Below are 18,505 nucleotides of genomic sequence, written 5' to 3' on the forward strand. Positions count from 1 at the left end.
AAAAGCCAATATAACATGGTATTCGTAGCCCTCGCCCTCTCTTATTTTCTTTTCCCCGTTAGTTAGAGACAGACTGCGAGACTCAGGTTATAACATGAGCATCTAAACTTCAGTAGGCTACTTGTTCTCTTCTGGGCTGCCACCTTGCAACCCACACGCTACGTTTACTCAACAACACTTTTATTTTGAAAGGTGCAGCAGGATGCTCTTGTTTTTATTGAGGCTCACTTGAGACTTTAATGTCAACACACGCTCACAGACACAATCCACGCACACACGCACACACACACATACAAACAGACACACACCTTCGCTGCCCAAGTGTGCTGGCCTGAACTTCTACAGACAGAGAAGCCTCCGCACGCACAAGGCTGTCTGCGGTGCACTTGTTATCACAACAGAGGTGAGAAAGTAAACAAATATTGTCTATTTTTCAGAAATTGTGATTTGTGTTCTTTTTAGGCTATGTCCTTTGTTGTTGTAGATTTGTCGCCCAATTAAATATTTAAGATAGTTGTTGTTAAATACTAATTTTCTCATTGGCCCTGTCCGGCAACTTTTGGTGGATTAAATAGTATCTCATACATTGGCATGACTTGTCTTCATGTAGAAAAGCTGAGTGTTATAGATCAGTAATCAATAGATCGATTGACTATTTTAAGCGCAGATTTAAGAATATTCAACAAATGTGCTCCATCTCTCTTTGACGCGTGCTCATGACTGACGGGTCTAACTTTGATCCTGACATGTTATCAAACTATGACCATAATAATTTTATTGTTGCCTGGCTTCCGATCACATAGATTGTACCATCAAGGTGTGCATTTGGATGTTAGGGCAGACCCTGGATTGTGTAGCGGCAACACGACTCGCTGTGGTAGTAGTAAAAGGAAGCTGGCGTGTTTACTTTTTTGGGAAGGGGTGTCCTGGTGATAAAGCATTAGGTAATTAGCCTATCTGAGCCTGCAGACTGAGTGACGCCAGGCTCCATAAAGCCAGCAGCGGCAGACTGATGCCGCATTGAGCTTGTGCGCTTTTGCTGTCATTGTAAACCCCCAGCTGTCTGTTTGTCTGCGGTGAACCAGTGTCGGCATGGGACATAATATGGGTATGCTGATTCCCACTACTACTTATTACCTGTGTGTAATTTTGAGATCCACCTTAAAAACCTACAAAGTCCCAGATTTAAGAATGTGGTTGTGTTGTGTGTGTGAGATTCAGAGGGATGTAGGATTAAACCTAAAGCTTGGACATATCTTGTCTACCACATGGTTCAGGACGTTCTGCTGCAGGAGATAAAACAAGTATATCACCATAATTAACTTAGCATTGAGTCTCAGACATACTTTACTGTATAAATACTTGAGAAAAGTTTGAGTCATTTATGAGTAAGATGCTGCTGGAGTGATGCACACTAAAGGATTCCAGGATTATGACTGTAACATAAGTGGGCTATCTTAACTATACAGTAGTGGAACAGACTAAATACTTCTATAGTTTATTTCTTCTATACCACCTAGTTTTTAGATGGACAGAAAGAGACAAACACAAAAACAGGGCTCTCTCTCTCTCTCTCTCTCTCTCTCTCTCTCTCTCTCTCTCTCTCTGTGTGTGTGTGTCTGCCTCCCTCCCTCTCCCCCTCCTGTCCTGTGATGTGTTCTGGCCAGACAGTATGGCTCCTGGGCGTCAGTGGCATGATCATAGAAACAGAGGCCAGAAAGGACATTCTTCATTGTTGGTGAATCTAGAAATGAGCTTGGCCATCTTGCCCCTGCTCTTTCTGAGAAAACAGTTTTGGTACGTGTTTCATTTTCTCCAAGAGAATAATAACCTTGTTGTTCAGCATGTGGAGAGATCAGTTTGATGCAGGCATGGTCTCTGTATCAGTGTCCTGCTGATACAGCCTCATTATTATGGAAATCCACCACTAATGCCTCGATTGTTAAATATGAGTAGATTTTGGTTATGTGGTGGTCTTTGATTTTACTCCAAACCGGCTTATCACCTAAGTAACTGTAGCTAAATTCTCCCTTATAATTAAATCCTGGGGTCTCTTTTTTATTTGTTACCTAATCTCTGAACTTTTCCTTCCATCATGCATCTGTTTCAGCTAAATTAGCAGTTCATACTATCTCTCACTTCTCTTGCCAGATGATTGAAACTCAACCTGGATTTCTGACTGAGTGAGGAATAACCTTCCCTGCAGGAGGCTTCGAATCCAGAGCCGCCGGACCCGTTCTGTGCCAACACAGAGAGGGGATTTAGGTGTTTGCGCTGCACTGGCAGGAGTTTAACTCCTCCGCCAGCTCTGCTCGGAAGCAACAGTGGAATACAAAAAAAGCAGCCTCTGTTTACACAGACTCATCGTTCTACCTCTTCTGTCCTTACCTCTGTCCTGCCTTCTCATTATTTGCCTCCTCACTCCCTTCCTCAAGGGACCTTTAAATCCCTTTTACAGCACCCATCAGCTGATCTCGCCACCCATTTGCCCATCTCATAATGAACTCCTCTGCCTCCATTACATCCCTATTCTCCTTCACCAGCCCGGCAGTGAAGCGCCTGCTTGGCTGGAAACAAGGGGATGAGGAGGAGAAGTGGGCAGAAAAGGCTGTGGACTCTCTAGTGAAGAAACTAAAGAAGAAGAAAGGGGCAATGGAGGAGCTGGAGAGAGCCCTCAGCTGCCCGGGGCAGCCCAGTGAGTAAATCATTCAGTGGTAGTCTAGACCGGTGGTTCCCAGTCTGGAGGTCAGAACCCATCCACGTGGTCACAAGATAAACCTTGGGGGCCTTGAGTTGATTCACAAAATAGGAAAGACAAAACATGGTTCTGCTAATTATAATGTAATTTTTCTGACTTTAATGTCTTGTTGTTGCTTGTTTCTTGTGAAATACGTGATAGATTTACTTCACAGAAGGTCTTGAAAATGACTTGAAAATTGCTCAAATGAACCATTTTGATAGGAACTATCACTCGCAACTAAAGCAGTGCTTTATTCTAGGGGTCGTAAGGTAGAAAGGTTGGGAACCAGTGGTTAGGTCAGTAAAGAGGATGTTTGATTGCAACAGATGCCATTTGTCAATGTGTCAATTATACTAGTCTGATTATCATTTATGTTTAAATCATGATAAAAACAATCTTATCTAGAGTGAACTACATTGCTTCTCAGTATTTATTGTTTATATCCATAGCTAACACATATAGAAAATACACAAGTACAGCAGTTTTTTGTTCAACTTAAAAGCTTCAAATGATCTTCTTTCAGCTTGCAGACTCTTATTTTAAAAGTGTACAAGAGGTAGTAATTGTATCTGCCCGTTTGGTGAAGCTGTATTGAAGTCCTCGCTGTTTAATTTGAATCTTTCAGGCAAGTGTGTGACGATCCCTCGGTCGCTGGATGGCAGGTTGCAGGTGTCCCACAGAAAGGGTCTGCCCCACGTCATCTACTGCAGGGTGTGGCGCTGGCCCGACCTGCAGTCCCACCATGAGCTGAAAGCCCTGGAGTGCTGCGAGTTTCCATTCGGCTCCAAGCAGAAGGACATCTGTGTTAACCCTTACCACTACAGGCGCGTGGAGACTCCAGGTACACGCGTTATCAGAGAACATCTTCTAAATTTGCTGGAATAAAAAAATAAAATTGGCTCATTGTTGATTTTTAATTTCATAACATTGAAGCTTTTGTGGGTTCTATGACAGTGATCTAATACAGTGTTCCCAAGGCAAAGGGATTTGCAGTAATATGATCTTTTATTACAGCATCTGGCTCTTTGTCTCTGTTGCCCTCTCTCCCCCACCTTTTTCTTCCCTTTCTCTCGTCTCAGTGCTGCCACCAGTTCTGGTCCCACGCCACAGCGAGTTCAACCCTCAGCACAGCTTGCTGGCGAAGTTCAGGAACGCCTCCCTGCACAACGAGCCTCTGATGCCCCAAAATGCCACCTACCCAGACTCCTTCCCTCCGCTGCCCTGCTCCTCCTTCTCCTCCTCCCCTTCCTCCTCCCTCGCCCAGTCTCCCACCTCACAGAGTTACCCCAACTCCCCCAACAGCTCGACAGAGCCCGGCAGTCCGTATCACATCACAGGTAGGGATCAAAACAAAAGCAGGCTAATACTTTAATTGTTATTTGAAATGTTCAAACACCTGTCACAGGAGCAGGATGTAGTTTTACCATGACTTGATGGATGGCCTCGGAGTCTCAAACCCAAGTCTCTGATGAGTGTACATGAGTTACTTGTCCCTGTTTATCCTCTTCCTGTCATATGTGTGCTTTTCCAGCAGAGACTCCCCCTCCTCCGTACAGCATGATGGAGAGCAGCCCTCCCGAAGATGTGAAGCCCAGCAACTCCACAGAAACCATCAAACTCACATTTTCCGCCCCACACAGAGGTAAGTTCACACAACCAGAGACATACGGAGCACAATATAAGTGGTATTTATGCAAATAAAGTAACAAGTTCTATATACCATGAGATGATAGAAATGTTGTTATACTGTTTATACTATGGCTGTTTATACTATACTGTGTTATTGTATAGTTATACAATAACACGGAATACTTATTCCGTGATGCCCACCTGTTTAGATTTACGGCCTGTATGTTACGAGGAACCCGAGTACTGGTGTTCAGTAGCTTACTACGAGCTCAACAACCGGGTGGGGGAGACTTTCCATGCGTCATCCCGCAGCGTATTGGTGGACGGCTTCACAGACCCATCTAATAACAAGAACCGCTTCTGCCTCGGGCTGCTATCCAACGTCAACCGCAACTCCACCATCGAACACACACGCAGGCACATTGGCAAAGGTAGGATGTATGGTTCATTCAGGTAATTCATATCAGAGCACACTCTTATTATATCATCTCTTAATGGATTTTATCCATGGGCTGTATCCAAAATATAATGAAAGCAAGAACTGAGGGACAGTTTGCTTGCAAAAATGTATCTACACACCTTTTTTTACATACATATATATAAATGCCCGCTGTGTTTTTTAAGTAATCACATCAATATAGGCTTCACTCCTCATGCTTTATCCTTCAGGCCAAATATTGCTTTTTTTCTAGTGGTACAAGAGTTAAGAAAGCCTGCCTTTGTTGGACAGACATTGAAGGCCTCTGGGTTACAGCTGACAAATGTATGTGGTTTTGAATGATAGGGATGATACAAAGGGGTTGAGGGTAGTCTGTCCCCAATTCACAGACACAACTGACACTACTCAGGCGTTTCTCATTTACAAGCATAAATGTGCCTGTGGTTCTTCTTTTGCAGAAAATTAGAAAAAACAGTTATTAGTTCACATACAATGAAGTGATTGAATATGTATATCTTTTATTATATATAAGTTCTGTCTTCTTGGATAAAAGAGCTGTTTCCTGCTCTTTTGACATGCTGTGACATTTAAAGTTTTACACTTATAATAAATAAATATAATAAAACAAGGGATGTTTTGTTTTTTTTCCTGCAACATTCTTCTTGACTTTATCATTTAAGACTGTTTTGGTTTTTCTCCTCCATGATTCTCAGGTTTACACCTGTACTATGTAGGCGGCGAGGTGTACGCGGAGTGTCTCAGCGACAGCAGCATCTTTGTCCAGAGCCGTAACTGTAACTTCCAGCACGGCTTCCACGCCACCACTGTGTGTAAGATCCCCAGCGGCTGCAGCCTCAAGATATTTAACAACCAGCTGTTTGCCCAGCTCCTCGCCCAGTCTGTAAACCACGGCTTTGAGGTCGTCTACGAGCTAACTAAGATGTGTACCATCCGCATGAGCTTTGTTAAGGTACTGAGTTTTCTTCTACAATTAAAGCATTCAAGAATAAGTGACATGTGACATTATGGCTTAATAAGCACCCATTAATTTTAGTATTTAACTAAACTGCCAACATGTGCATCTGATATCTATGTTTGTGTCCTCTTCTCAGGGCTGGGGTGCTGAATACCATCGTCAAGATGTGACCAGCACCCCCTGCTGGATTGAGGTACATCTGCACGGGCCCCTGCAGTGGCTGGACAAGGTCCTCACACAGATGGGCTCCCCGCACAACCCCATCTCGTCTGTGTCATAACACGAGCGCACGCACAGTTTAGCGTGTGCTCGTGGTCCCCCGCACAGGTAGTCGTAGATTCTGTATGTTCTGTAATGTACAGGTTTTCTGTTCTATGGTCACTCTGTTGACAGTTCAAATTACAAAAATATGTTACCCAGAGCTTTGTCACATTATGCTGCATAACTGAAACACATGAAAGGTTGAATTTCATGTGGATAATGAAAATTCATTCACTGCTCATGCAGTTAACTTATCGAGTGTTCCTTAATTTCAATCAGCCTATGATAAAGCATTTATCCTCTGTTTTCAATGGGACATCAACTGCACTCCAAGACAAGAAAAAATGGGATATATTTATAGGTACTCAAAGACTTATGTGTTATGTTAAATGTTATTATGGTAGTATGTACTGTATTTCCATGTGTTGATTCATGTTTGACTGTGTGTACTGGTTGCTTTATACTTGTTCCATTAAAGTCGTTTTTTCTTTAAGTATCAAAATGTTTTTCCTGTGTGAAAGAAAAAAAGCATCACATTGCAATATAAACACGTTTTCAATTTCTCAATGTTAGCATAATAATTTTACTCTCATAATCACAGTAGGAGATATACACTTCCACTTAAACACAAAGAAAAATACAGTACATGACTTCTCTGTGCCACTTTTCAGTACAAAGCCAAACAGAACTAGCATGACCAATATTCATCGCACCAGTTGTTACTTTTTGTGCAACAGATTCACAACAGGTGAATGAACAGGGATATAAAATGTGTTTAAAAACAAGTCCTGAAGGCCCCACTTGACTGAAAAGCGGTTACAGACATGCATCACACACATGATTGTCGTATGGACAAGAGAAAACGTTAAAAACACAAGGAAGATCAATAATTCATTAGAGAGGAAAGAGCGTAAAAAGTATCACATAAGCGATACTCAGACACACAACTGTAATGACTTTAATGTCAATCATAATCCAGTACCTTCATTAATATTGCCACATGAAGGAAGACGACACAGAAAGAATGGGATTTGATAGAGTAACTACAAAGTAAATTCACAATAAGTAAACTTAAATACATTAAAATACATGTTGGTTTGTATTCAGGAAATTGTAATTCCTAATCAGCACCGGACATTGTTTGACCACATGATCAGTCTGCTACTTAGAAAATTCACACCTTTTGAGGGATTTAGATGAGTTCAACTTATTTTAGTCCCCCAGTCTCACTGCGGCATTAAAACATCCCTTGATCACAAAGTTATTCTTTCTCAGGATGGCTGTCTGGCTGGGGAAATTCATGTTTACAGTATACGGTTACTATCCATTTAGGGTGCCGGTGTTTCTTCAGTGTTCTCTTATTTATCACAAATGCATCGACCGGCCGACGTCAGCAGCCCTGGAACTGCTGCTGTGATTGGCTGCGGCCCTGTGTGGCCAGGAGCTGCTGCTGCTGCTGTAGGAAGCTGATCACCTCTGGACTCCTGAGCAGCGACTGAAGGACACACACACACACACACACACACACACACACACATTCGAATTTCAGAGTACAATACAACAACAAATATTTAATGCCTTCTTGTCTTTTTCTGCCTTTGTATGGAAGAGAACGGCTTGTGGAAACATTTCTCTAGACATTAAAAACTGATGCCTCCCAGTCCGGGTGGAAGGACACAAGAAACACAATCGCTGTAAAACCTGTTAACTTACATACTTAGGAGTGGTGCTGCACAATTAATCAAAATATTATCTAAATTACAGTATCCAAATCGCAGAAGACAAACAGCATTATAATGACCTACTGTAGTACTACAGAGATGCCCTGGCCTACAAATCTTGTTCTCCAGATGTAAGAAATCTGTCTGTCTGTTACAGACACCCCACAAACTCACATAATCATAATTTTAATAGTGTTTGTATCAGTCAAAATTTAATTTGTGATGCAAAAAGAACTATTCCCACACTAATCGTGAATTATATTGCAATTTCTGTCAAAATAATATGTAATATATAACGTAATAATATGTTTTTACCATAAAGTACCTGAGAGTGAGAATAAGAACAATCATATACTGTAGTTGCATCTGATCAGCTATGACTTACCAGCCTTTTCTGGTTCAGGACCTGCTCTATCAGGGAGGGTCTGGCTGGCCGGTCCCCCATGGCTCCCATGCGCTGTTTGTTCACAGACACCGGTCGCTCCTCTGAGTTCTCCTGATTAGACCAACAAGCAGTTAAGTGGGGGAGTTTTGTTAGTGTTGTGGTTCAGTAAAGTCTGGAGCCAGGGACCCACATGTACCATAAAGTTTAGTTGGAAAATGTAAACTGCACTGTAACCTCTCAAATTCATTATTTCTAAACGTATCTACATGTAACTTAATACACGAGAGTACTAAAAGTCTACTAAAGGATGCCTCTAGGTATAAAGTAACTTACATCAAGTTTCCCACTGGACATGGCCTGATCGCTCTTCTTTTTCTTATACTTGTCCTTGTACATCTTATTGCGGTGTTTTTTGCACATCCACGGTTTCCTCTGCTTGGCCACCTGCGTTGTGGTCTCCGTGCACCCCTCATAGGTGCACTGCTTGGGTGCGTTGTCGCCCTCCGAGGTCTCCTCGTCGTTGAGCTCCTCCGGGCTGGCGGCGCTGTCCCTGGGATCCGAAGTGTCCAGGACGTCGCTCTCCTCGTCCGGATCGTCCATGTCATAGGAGGAGACGTTGTTGTCTGGTTCGTGCGGCGTTGTCACATTTCTGCTGTCGACTACTCCGCTTTTACTCACGTAGTACCTTTGTCCGTCTTTAGTGAGCAGGAGAGTCGAGTCTTTGTCTTTGTTTGCTGATGCTGAGTTGTCATCTTCGCTCATGATTGCGGTGAACAGATACAGTAGCAACAGCAAGCTAGCTAGCTAACTAACTACCATCCCTTTTGCGGTCACCTCACGTTAGCTACTCTACTTAGCTAATGCTGCTACTAGTTGACATTTGCCCAGCCACTTTCCTGTATTCATATGCGTTCAACTGCTTTATTAAGGCAGTATGTCACTCATATACCATGATTTGGCAAACAAATCCAATGATTTCTATCCAGCTAACGTTACTGTGATACTTCTTTGGGTTTAGCCTGCAATTCGATCACAAGCAATTTCTTCTTCGCTGCATTGGTTCCATGTGTTACAGCGACCCCTAGTGGCCCAAATAACAAAATGCAGGCTCCTTTCACTGTGCCCTTTTTGACAGTAATAATGACATTTTTAATATATATATATATATGTTACATATATATTATATTATATATTAATGGATTAATAATATAATATATCATGTTTTATGGATTTTGATTATTATAACCCAAGTAATCAATACTGATGGGTTATTTAGACAGTAGTCACAAGGACAGCATGATCTTTAGACGCATCACTCTGCCAGCAGCCATGAAAATGACTGAATGCGTTTACAAAAGTTCCACGCTTGAGAAAGCTGGAAGTTTATAAAGGTGGACAGCTTTTCTGGAGGCAGAGATTCTTTACTGTTACCAGAGTGTCACAGAAAGTGTTCAGACCTACAATGTCTCCACTTGGTATAGTGTTCCTGCAGGTAAGAATAGAAATGAACTGTCATAGTCTGAGAATATGGCTGGCATGATCATAGGGGAAGCACAGAGACAGCTGTCTGAGAGCCAGCGTTTGCTCTCTAATTAGCAGAAAACTGTGAAACTTTCAAACTCTACTCTGGTAAGGAAATACAGGACACGTTTTTTATTATTAATGCCACGTGCAACTTCATGAAGTCTTTTCTTACTGTAATCTAATTTAAGTTTTATTTTTTTATGTAACCACAGTGAAGCCAAAATTAATTTCCATGGATACAAGTATCCTCTACTCGTATCACCCCACCTGTACGCTGAGCATCTGCACTGTCAAGTACAGAACATTTTGGATCCCACTTTCTCTGGCTACAACTGCTGTGGGATTCATAACAACATATCAAGTACCCCTCTAGTCAAGTGCCATCCCAGCAGATAACAGTTAACAAAAGCAACAAAAAAAGCCTTAGTGGGATGCTGTGCACGTATTTGATAGGACAAATTTAGAATGAAAGAAATCTGTAAGTGGAAAACTCTAGTAATCTCAGTAAACTATACAGACTGAAGTTTAAAATCTCACACCAACTAAACCCATTAAATCACATTAAAGCTCCACAAAAGACACAGAAAGTTTGTTTTTGAAACATATTTTAATTATTACTATTGTTATTGATAGATCCTTGTTGAACAGAGGTACAGGTATTGCAACAGATTGTAATAGTGTGGTGCAGCTGTGAGAGCACTTTGGTAAACCACATGTGCCCATGTGCTGGAGAGTGTGGATTTCGACAGCACAAATAAATTCATACTGATCTGGTCAATATGGTGGCACATTACTGTCTATGTGTGATGACGAGAATAAATACAGAAACTTACAGACAAGTGTGACGACTGCAGGGAGATCATTTGTAAAAAAAAAACTGAAATCACTCTGCATTTCTCTCACTCCTCTGGCTTCTCCTATCTTTTATCTCACATCAGTTACTGGAAATCCCTTTAGCGGTTGCTTTTGCAAAGGAAGTGACATCATTTCCAGTGTCTGACAAGAAGCAAAGATGTCAGTGTAGATTTATCCAGGTGGTACAACATCAGGTCGAAATCGTCTTCTTCAACTCACTTGTATTGTTTCGATCTGATGATCTCCTCTAGATTATTATTTTTTCTTTGCTGACTGACTGATACACATGTATGACTGATTGTTTTTTTTTTTTTTTACTGTTCTCATAGACGTACTACTAGTAAAGAAATATACTGTATTGTGAACTATCAAAATAAATAAAATTATGTTATTTACATAACATATAAACAATACTTCATCACGAAACTGTTTTTTATTATAAGAATAGGCTACTGTATGTCTGTCATGCTTTCATCTGAATAAATGAAGCCATGAATGAGGTTGTACAGAGCTGAAATAAATCCTCTTCCACCCTTTTAAATGTACTGCTTCCCAAGAGTGCTGCTGGTTCTCCGGCATTCATACTGTCTTTCTCTCATAAGTGTTTGACTGCACCTAGACTGCAGTACTTTGTGCAAAAAGGCAGCCCTCATAAGTTAATCCTATAGATTTACCACCTAAAACATTTCTCCGAACCCATATTTAAGTGGTACACCTGCAACAATTATTCCTTTCTTTACTGCTGGAATATGTGGATGAAATATGACTTTTGTGTTGGAAATTTTCTTTTTTAAAAAAAGGCTTCCTATGTGTACATGAGCATCACAAATAATCAAGAATAATATGATATCAATACAGAATGACTGTGGAAATGTGTGCATCGAGAAAAGAATTGTTCAAATGTTGAATTTGCTACACGAGCACTCGAATGCTGCTGAATTTTTTGTGTATCGATGTCGCGAATGAAGCAATCAACAAAATTACAAGAAGGAATCAAATGCACCATTATTGTCTCAATAGCAGTCTGTGTAAAATGTAAACTGTAATACTGCAATCCAACATTACAGGAAGGCAACGCCAAAACTGTGTGGAGCACAGAATATAGCACAAGTGCTCTTTGTCATTTATCTTTTTTTGATAAACACTGTTTTCAATACATTTGTAAGAAAAAAACGTTTCTCTACATACTGTAGCTCTCATTTCCCACAACTACACTGTTCATCAAGTCTACAGCAACCTACCTCAACATTTCTGAGCTCTACCTCTATGCACATTTTCCATTATTTTTCAATTCCACCAAGCTCTTAGAACATGTCAATCAACAAAAAAAGTTATCCTTTATGAAAAAGGGAAATACATATTTAAAAAATGCAGCGAATAAAGAATGAATAAATAAGGTTCAATAAAACATGAACATTGGTCCATATTCTCATATTGCCTTGTAGAGCAGCTCCACCATAAGGAAGTTTCCATGTCGAGCCCAGATCATCACTGAGGGGTAAACAATACTGTTGCCCTTTCTCGCTCCTTGAGCTCTGGAACATGTGCTCAGATGAGAGAACGTTAAAAAGAAATAAATGAAAAGTCTTCCACCTTATTCCGCCTTTTCCCTCTTCCTCTGGATCTTTGCTTCTTGTTGCCTCTTTAGTCTTTCTCCCAAACCTCTCTACCCTCTTTTTCCTCTGTCCACCCTTTGATTGATCTCTCCTCAGGGTTTGGAAAGATGAATTCAGGAAAGCTAAAAGTTCTCTCTGATTTTTTTTGTTTGTTTTGTTTTTCCCTCCACAGTTTTCCCCCTTTTCTCCCCCAGCCTTACATGACAGACTGTGGGGAAGCTGATGTCTCCTCCTCCTCCTCCTCCTCCTCCTCCTCCTCCTCCATATAGAGGGAGGAGCTGGATGAGGATTCCTCGCGTCCTCACCCTGCTCCCCCCTCTTCCCCTCTAGAAGGGCGAGTTGGGGGAGCAGGCGATACTGGCTGAGCTGATGGAGATGTCATCAGAGTCAGATGGGAGGCTGGGGTTCGGGGAAGGGTCAGAGCAAGTGTCAGGGGTCAGAGAGGGAGGGGCCGTGGGCAGGCCAGGGAGGCAACGGGGAGGCTCGGCCCGTAGTGTTTTTGTTGTTGATGTTGTTACTGTTGTCACCGTCAGCATCATCTCTAAAGGCAGTGGCTTCACATCCGGGTGGCGTCCTCGTCTGAGAATCTGCCCCTCCTTATCAAGAGGGGTGGCCTGAATGAGTGAAGAACAGGAGAACATTATGATTAGATCCTCTGATGCTGAGATCCAGTAGCACAGTACATAATCCAGTATGGAGGACCAGGAGAGTCTAGCACTTGGCCATAAGGTTATTAATGAATGTTTAATTGGACAGAAGAGGGATTAACAAAAGCAAGATTAGTCAATTAATACCTAAGTGTGGAATAAATCAATTCCACATCACACTTCTTAAACTATGCTTTAATTAACATTTATTATTCTATTGTTTCCAGATTCATTTTGACATTTTTGTGGCAAAGGTCTGGTATGACCAGTACCTTATAATGGTTAATGTTGGCAAATTTTACATAGATATTACTGTGTATCTGACATTACTGAGAGTCAGTTCACTTAATTTCCTGCCTCTGGTCCCATTCTACTTGGAGTCAAACATTGAGTTACACATTTTAGTATTAATTAATCTACCTTTGTGTATATTTATTGCTTCATTTTGTTATTTATATGCTATTTTTTATGCTAGAGTAATACATTAAATTGTTGCGTTAATTAATTCCGCCTCTTGTCAGCGTCCAATTATTATTAAAATCAACCAGTGTAACTATAAACCTTTATAACCATGAACCTCTAGGTCCTCCATTAATCAATCGTGGACAAAGTCACATAACAGGAGTTGGGCAATGGGAGTCCTGTTAGTAGGAGGCAGCCAGACAGAGAGCATGACATCAATCACAAAAATCACTGAAAATCACTGTGACAAGCAAGGGAACGGGGTTATTTCTGTGGATGGCAGCATTCACAAAGGAAGTAAACAAAAAGTGACTGTTACTCAGGGAAAAACCTCAGCAACATCAGTGTGTTTACTTTGTCATAAAAGAAATTGGTTGTGCAGTACATGTTCAACAGAGACGTTTAGGAGAAACATTCACAAGGGTCATTTTCGGGGTAACTTGCCACATCCTTACTCACACACTCAAACCTGGAGAAACTGATATACAGTGACACAACACAGAGGACAAGGCTTTGGCTGAAGACAGACGACAGCGATGCAAGTACTGTGTGAAATATGTGTTTACAGCGAGCAGGGGATTAAAGGAAAGAAGCAAAAAGCCAAGCACAAAGACCGAAAAGCAGGGACAACATGAAGCTGTCAAAGCAGCACAGCAGCAGCCAGTCAGCAGGGCTGCATGCAGGGAGGAGGGGATACATCAATTTGAGAGACTCTATTTTGGTTTGTTATGATTTCTCGCTGGTTTTTGACCATCTACCCAGTTGTGTCTCTATGGAAACCTGCCGTACCTTATCCAGTACATGGCCGGGTGCTGGTAGAAATCCAACGACCCAGATCTCTGCATAGAAAAGCTGTCATCCAGCTGAACACAAAGAGAAACCAGCACAATCAATCTAACCACCAGTTCATTCCAAAACAGAAATACCAAGAAGACACAAACTTCAGTCAGAAAGTTGTATCTGTCTTAAGCGGCTGAACAAATTAACAACTGTAGATCTCTGTTTAAACAATCCATCAAACCAGTTGATCTATGGGTACTGTAGTTTCTAGTGGTAGTGACTTACCGAAATGACTGACACTCCTGCAGTTGTGTCGTTGACCTTCGGATTAGTGTTAAAGTGCTTCTTAATCTTCCCTGCTACTGACAGCTGATGATCATTCTCACATAGACCCTCATCCTGTATCGAGAAAGGAGGAGAGAATAACAAAATCAGCCCTTATGGGAAAATATTGTGACTCATAGATGTGAGGGCTCAAGCTCAATTAATGCGGTACTTACAGTGACCCAAGGGTGCTCCAGCACCTGGAGGGCAGTGTATCTCTGATCCACCTCCACCTCCAGCATGGATCGAATCAGCTCCTTCAGCAGCAAACAAGCATTAGTGAGTTTTTATTCCCTCTGTATAAAGTGAATTTCCTCCATCAGTTCACACGCAAACAAATGATGTCCATAAGGATATAGATACTCACTTTGGCTGTCTCGGACACATTGTCCCAGTACGGTAGAGGAAATTCTAGCTGTCCCATTAGTATCTGATCAAAAAGCACTTCTTGATCGTCACTACTCCTGCAAACAAAAAAATTCCATATGAATGCAACTACATAATTAAAATACCAAATTATTACCAAACATTCGAGGGGACACATTCAAAACTCTTATTATTTCACAAATAAAAAAGCAGTGAAAGTGATAGTAGATATTTAACTTGGTGGAGTAGCTCTTGCTGTTAGCTTACCCTCGGAAGGGTGGGAAACCACACAGTAGGATGTAGGTGATGACTCCAGCTGCCCAGATGTCCACCTTAAGGCCATACCTGCAAAAAGAAAGAAACATGATAACTTCAAGGCAAAGTTAAGGAGAAAGAAAGGTTACTGTAAACTGTTCTGTAACCTGCAGCCTAACTGCATCACGACATGACTCATACATTGGCTATGTGTTATTCCCTTTTAACCACAGCTCTGTTTCTAACGTTCTTCTTACCCTGTTTCTGCGATAATTTCAGGTGCTACATATGTCGGGGTCCCGCAGACAGTGTAGAGGGGTCCGTCCACCACAGTTGCCAAACCAAAGTCTCCCAATTTCAGGCTTTTGCTGCCGTCTGCATGCTCGTAGACCTAAGCACATAGAACAAATGCTGTTAAAAGTAGGATCTTAAATAGCTGCAATCAGATGATTATGATTTGGATAGTGAGGCATAACAACATCTGCAACTGCATTAACTGTACTCGAATATCTTGATGGGTTTAAATGTTAGGTTCTAACTGTCCTAGAGATAATGTGTCTGTAATTCATTTAAAGTTTCTGTTTTTTATGTGATTTTAGCATCTTTCAAATTATTCAGTTTTTGATTAACAAAATGTAACTATCCCGAAGATGATTGCCGTAGTTTCCGCCCTTCATTCTAAGTGTCCCTGGGTCAAATCCATGGGGGATTCGGGGTTAGTGGTGTGCTTCGCTGTCTGCTGCAGTGTCTTTATTGATAGTGCCATTGGGGGGCACCAAAGTCTGAAGATGCTTAAATCCTACACATGATGGAAAAAGTATAGTATTACCGTATAGGCCCTGATATAACTGCAAACAAACGACAGCATTAACGCTGCTATAAATAATATTTTTCTATTACCGGTCAAATTACTACATGCATGAGAAAGAGGTAGCACTTAGTTGAAGAACCCCAAGTCTGCTGCTCCCCCTCAGCTCTACGGAGCACTTCAGCACACTTCTTGTGCTGTTTTCAGCAAAAAGCTCAGATAAACCCACAATACGATATCAACCAAGCACCAAACAACAAAGTTAGAGACTAGCTAGAGAATGCAGTGGATCATTCAGCAGCTGAAAAGCCAGATATTTCCACCAGGGGTTGGTGGAGACCAAAAACAGAGCTAAAAGAAAGTGAATGTTGGACTTACATTCACCATATGGCCAGAAACATCACTCAACATACTAATAGTAATACAAGTGTTGCTCTGTGTTTGCTGGATGTGTAAATAAAACTGTTTGATATGTCCTCTTTGACCAGAATTGTGAAAATTGCATAATTACAGAGGTATACACTAATAGTGTGAGGCTTTCATACATTGTGTCAAGTGTTCTAGTTATTTTCTCCATCTGCTACATGTATTTGTGATTAATCTCCATATCTGCACCTTTAAGAAATAAGGGGAAAAAAGACACCTTTGTGAAGCTGACTGACAAAGAGCTAACACCTAGAAGTGTAGCATTTCTATTTTGGCAGCCCACTCAACCTCAGCACTTCTTATTTAACTAAAATAGTTGGAATTCAAAGGGGAGACAGAGCAGAGGAAACACAGGGACAGAAGCTATGACCATATCTAAGGTCAGCAGGGGTGAATGTGGCAACAGAGGCCCCTCAACTGTCTTTGGAGCGGACCATTTATTACTTTTGAAGGGTGACAAGAGGGGATGAAGAACAGCAGTTGAGGGAAGAGGAGGAGAAGACAACGAGCACGTCAACAGAAGGGAGAAGGAGAAAGGGAAGGCACAAATGAGGGAGGATGGAGAAGGAGTGTGCGGGAGGTGTGAGGGCAGCAGGGATGAGTCATCTCTCTCCTCGGTGAGAGTCCAGAGTGAGTGATATTACTTCACTGTTCATTCAGAAAGGAGGGAGGCTAAGAGAGAGAGGCTATACTGCGGCAAGTTATATGACCATGTATACAGACACATGCAGGCCCACTCTGTGTGAACTCACCAGCAGGTTTTCTGGTTTGATGTCTCTGTGCACAATGTTGAGGGTGTGGAGGTATTTGATGGCGTTGGCCAGATTGTAGAGCATGCCGCTGGCGTCTCTCTCTGTGTATCTGTTGGCAGAGGTGATGGCATCGAACAGATCTCCCCCCTGTGGACAAATCATGATGGACGGGCGAGTTGTCAGTATTAGGAACAATGTCACTTTGTTGTTTGTTTGGCGTTTTCGCCTACAGAACTTCACTTCTAACTTTTCGTAGTTGCTCATCTTTTTCTGCTGAAAAGACTTTTCTGTGAGAAAGTGGATTTAATAGCGAGGGTTTTCGTTTGCTCAGCAGCCAGAGGGGTAAAATGTCCTCTTTCTTCACCTTGGTTGAAACATCTACTCCCGTGTCTTTAATATTTCCCTTTCATTTTAAGTTTTTTCTGTAATTCCTCTTTTCTTTCAGGCTCAGGCATTTGTCTCACTTTCTCATATTTTTCATTCTGTATGAATCTCACCCTCCTCTAACCTCTCTCTCTCTTTCTCTCTCTCACTTTCTTTTCTCTCTCTCTCTCTCTCTCTCTCTCTCTCTCTCTCTCTCTCTTATCCCCTCTGTGTCTCTCTCCCTGAGTGGAATAAGTGGAACAAGCTTAAAATAGGGCTGAATCTCTCTCTCTCTCTCTCTCTCTCTCTCTCTCTCTCTCTCTCTCTCTCTCTCTCTCTTTCTCTCTCCCAGCACAGACTCAGACACACTGTCAGCATCCAACCTGCACAGCGACACTTATTTAAACTTGAGAGCTGTCAAATGCCACAGCTCAGCCTCTAACCAGCTCCTCTCTACCTCCGCTATGTGGCCATAAATATGTTCACATTACACTTTTATGTGATTGTCGAACACCTCATTCCAAAAGGAAGGACATTAATATGCTGCTACATCCTCCTTCATTCTACTTTGTAGGCTTTCCACAAGATTGTGGAACCTGGCTGCAGGATGTTTTCTCCCAGCTACAAGAGGATTAGTGAGGGTGACTACTGATGTTGGGTGATGAAGCCTGGCTCACGGCATCCCAAAGCTGTAAGATAAGGTTGAGGCCTCTGTACAAGCCAGTTAAATTCTTTCACGCCATCTTATAAAAAACATTTCTTTATGGGCCTTGCTTTGACTTAATTTTAACTAAGGGGCCTAGCCCCAAACAGCACCAGGCAAAATGACACGAAACTATATGTATACCATACTTTTGGCTATATTTTGTATCATCTCTCTCTCCCTCTCTTGCACTTTGCCTCCCCTTTCAGTGCATCCATTTGTCTCTCTCCCTCTTTCAGTCCTTGTCATTCTTGAAATGACTCTGTCCACCTCATTCATCCACAGCCTCCACTCGATCCTCATCCTTTGGACACACTCACACGTACACACATTTCTTCCACAGATTGCCTCTCATCTATATTCTGTAGTACTCTACGCCACAACACGAACAGATGGATCACATTCCTGGCTCCTGAATTATGCACAAACATTTCTTGACTCAGAGAGCGAGAGAGAATAAAGAATGTGAACAC

The 18,505-nt window shown here is 41.8% G+C and overlaps 3 protein-coding genes across 8 annotated transcripts in view; 1 reads left to right on the forward strand and 2 right to left on the reverse strand.

The window, feature by feature from the left end:
* Positions 1 to 263: 263 nt before the first annotated feature.
* On the forward strand, positions 264 to 6,538 carry smad9 (SMAD family member 9). 5 transcript variants are annotated; one of them, XM_051400259.1, is made up of 9 exons: positions 266 to 403; positions 1,668 to 1,797; positions 2,152 to 2,695; positions 3,366 to 3,581; positions 3,820 to 4,077; positions 4,272 to 4,382; positions 4,579 to 4,800; positions 5,522 to 5,778; positions 5,921 to 6,538. In XM_051400259.1, exons 3-9 carry the CDS (start codon positions 2,500 to 2,502, stop codon positions 6,062 to 6,064), a joined length of 1,404 nt encoding a protein of 467 aa, XP_051256219.1. In that variant the 5' UTR covers positions 266 to 403; positions 1,668 to 1,797; positions 2,152 to 2,499; the 3' UTR covers positions 6,065 to 6,538. The 5 variants fall into 5 exon arrangements, with proteins under 5 accessions (XP_051256222.1, XP_051256218.1, XP_051256219.1 ...); XM_051400260.1 differs by having other exon boundaries at positions 1,672 to 1,797; XM_051400262.1 differs by lacking the exon at positions 1,668 to 1,797 and having other exon boundaries at positions 264 to 403; positions 4,275 to 4,382.
* A 66-nt stretch (positions 6,539 to 6,604) lies between these two features.
* rfxap (regulatory factor X-associated protein) lies at positions 6,605 to 9,203 on the reverse strand. Its single transcript, XM_051400266.1, has 3 exons — positions 8,485 to 9,203; positions 8,152 to 8,262; positions 6,605 to 7,540 (listed from the first exon to the last, which is right to left on the reverse strand). Exons 1-3 carry the CDS (start codon positions 8,911 to 8,913, stop codon positions 7,436 to 7,438), a joined length of 645 nt encoding a protein of 214 aa, XP_051256226.1. The 5' UTR covers positions 8,914 to 9,203; the 3' UTR covers positions 6,605 to 7,435.
* Positions 9,204 to 10,263: 1,060 nt separating this feature from the next.
* dclk1a (doublecortin-like kinase 1a) overlaps positions 10,264 to 18,505 on the reverse strand; it is a 48,642-nt gene continuing 40,400 nt past the window's right edge. Inside the window, exons 10-17 of one of the 2 annotated variants that reach the window (XM_051401681.1) lie at positions 16,967 to 17,113; positions 15,238 to 15,371; positions 14,993 to 15,070; positions 14,727 to 14,823; positions 14,536 to 14,616; positions 14,321 to 14,434; positions 14,045 to 14,118; positions 12,573 to 12,760 (exon numbers count right to left, since the gene is read on the reverse strand). In XM_051401681.1, coding sequence (XP_051257641.1) covers positions 12,703 to 12,760; positions 14,045 to 14,118; positions 14,321 to 14,434; positions 14,536 to 14,616; positions 14,727 to 14,823; positions 14,993 to 15,070; positions 15,238 to 15,371; positions 16,967 to 17,113 — 783 coding nt within the window. In that variant the 3' untranslated portion in view covers positions 12,573 to 12,702. Of the gene's footprint in view, positions 12,761 to 14,044; positions 14,119 to 14,320; positions 14,435 to 14,535; positions 14,617 to 14,726; positions 14,824 to 14,992; positions 15,071 to 15,237; positions 15,372 to 16,966; positions 17,114 to 18,505 lie in introns of both variants that reach the window. The other variant, XM_051401680.1, reaches the window with a different exon arrangement.

This window comes from Dicentrarchus labrax, unplaced genomic scaffold, assembly GCF_905237075.1.
Source record: "Dicentrarchus labrax unplaced genomic scaffold, dlabrax2021, whole genome shotgun sequence".
Classification (NCBI taxonomy): Eukaryota; Metazoa; Chordata; class Actinopteri; family Moronidae; genus Dicentrarchus; species Dicentrarchus labrax.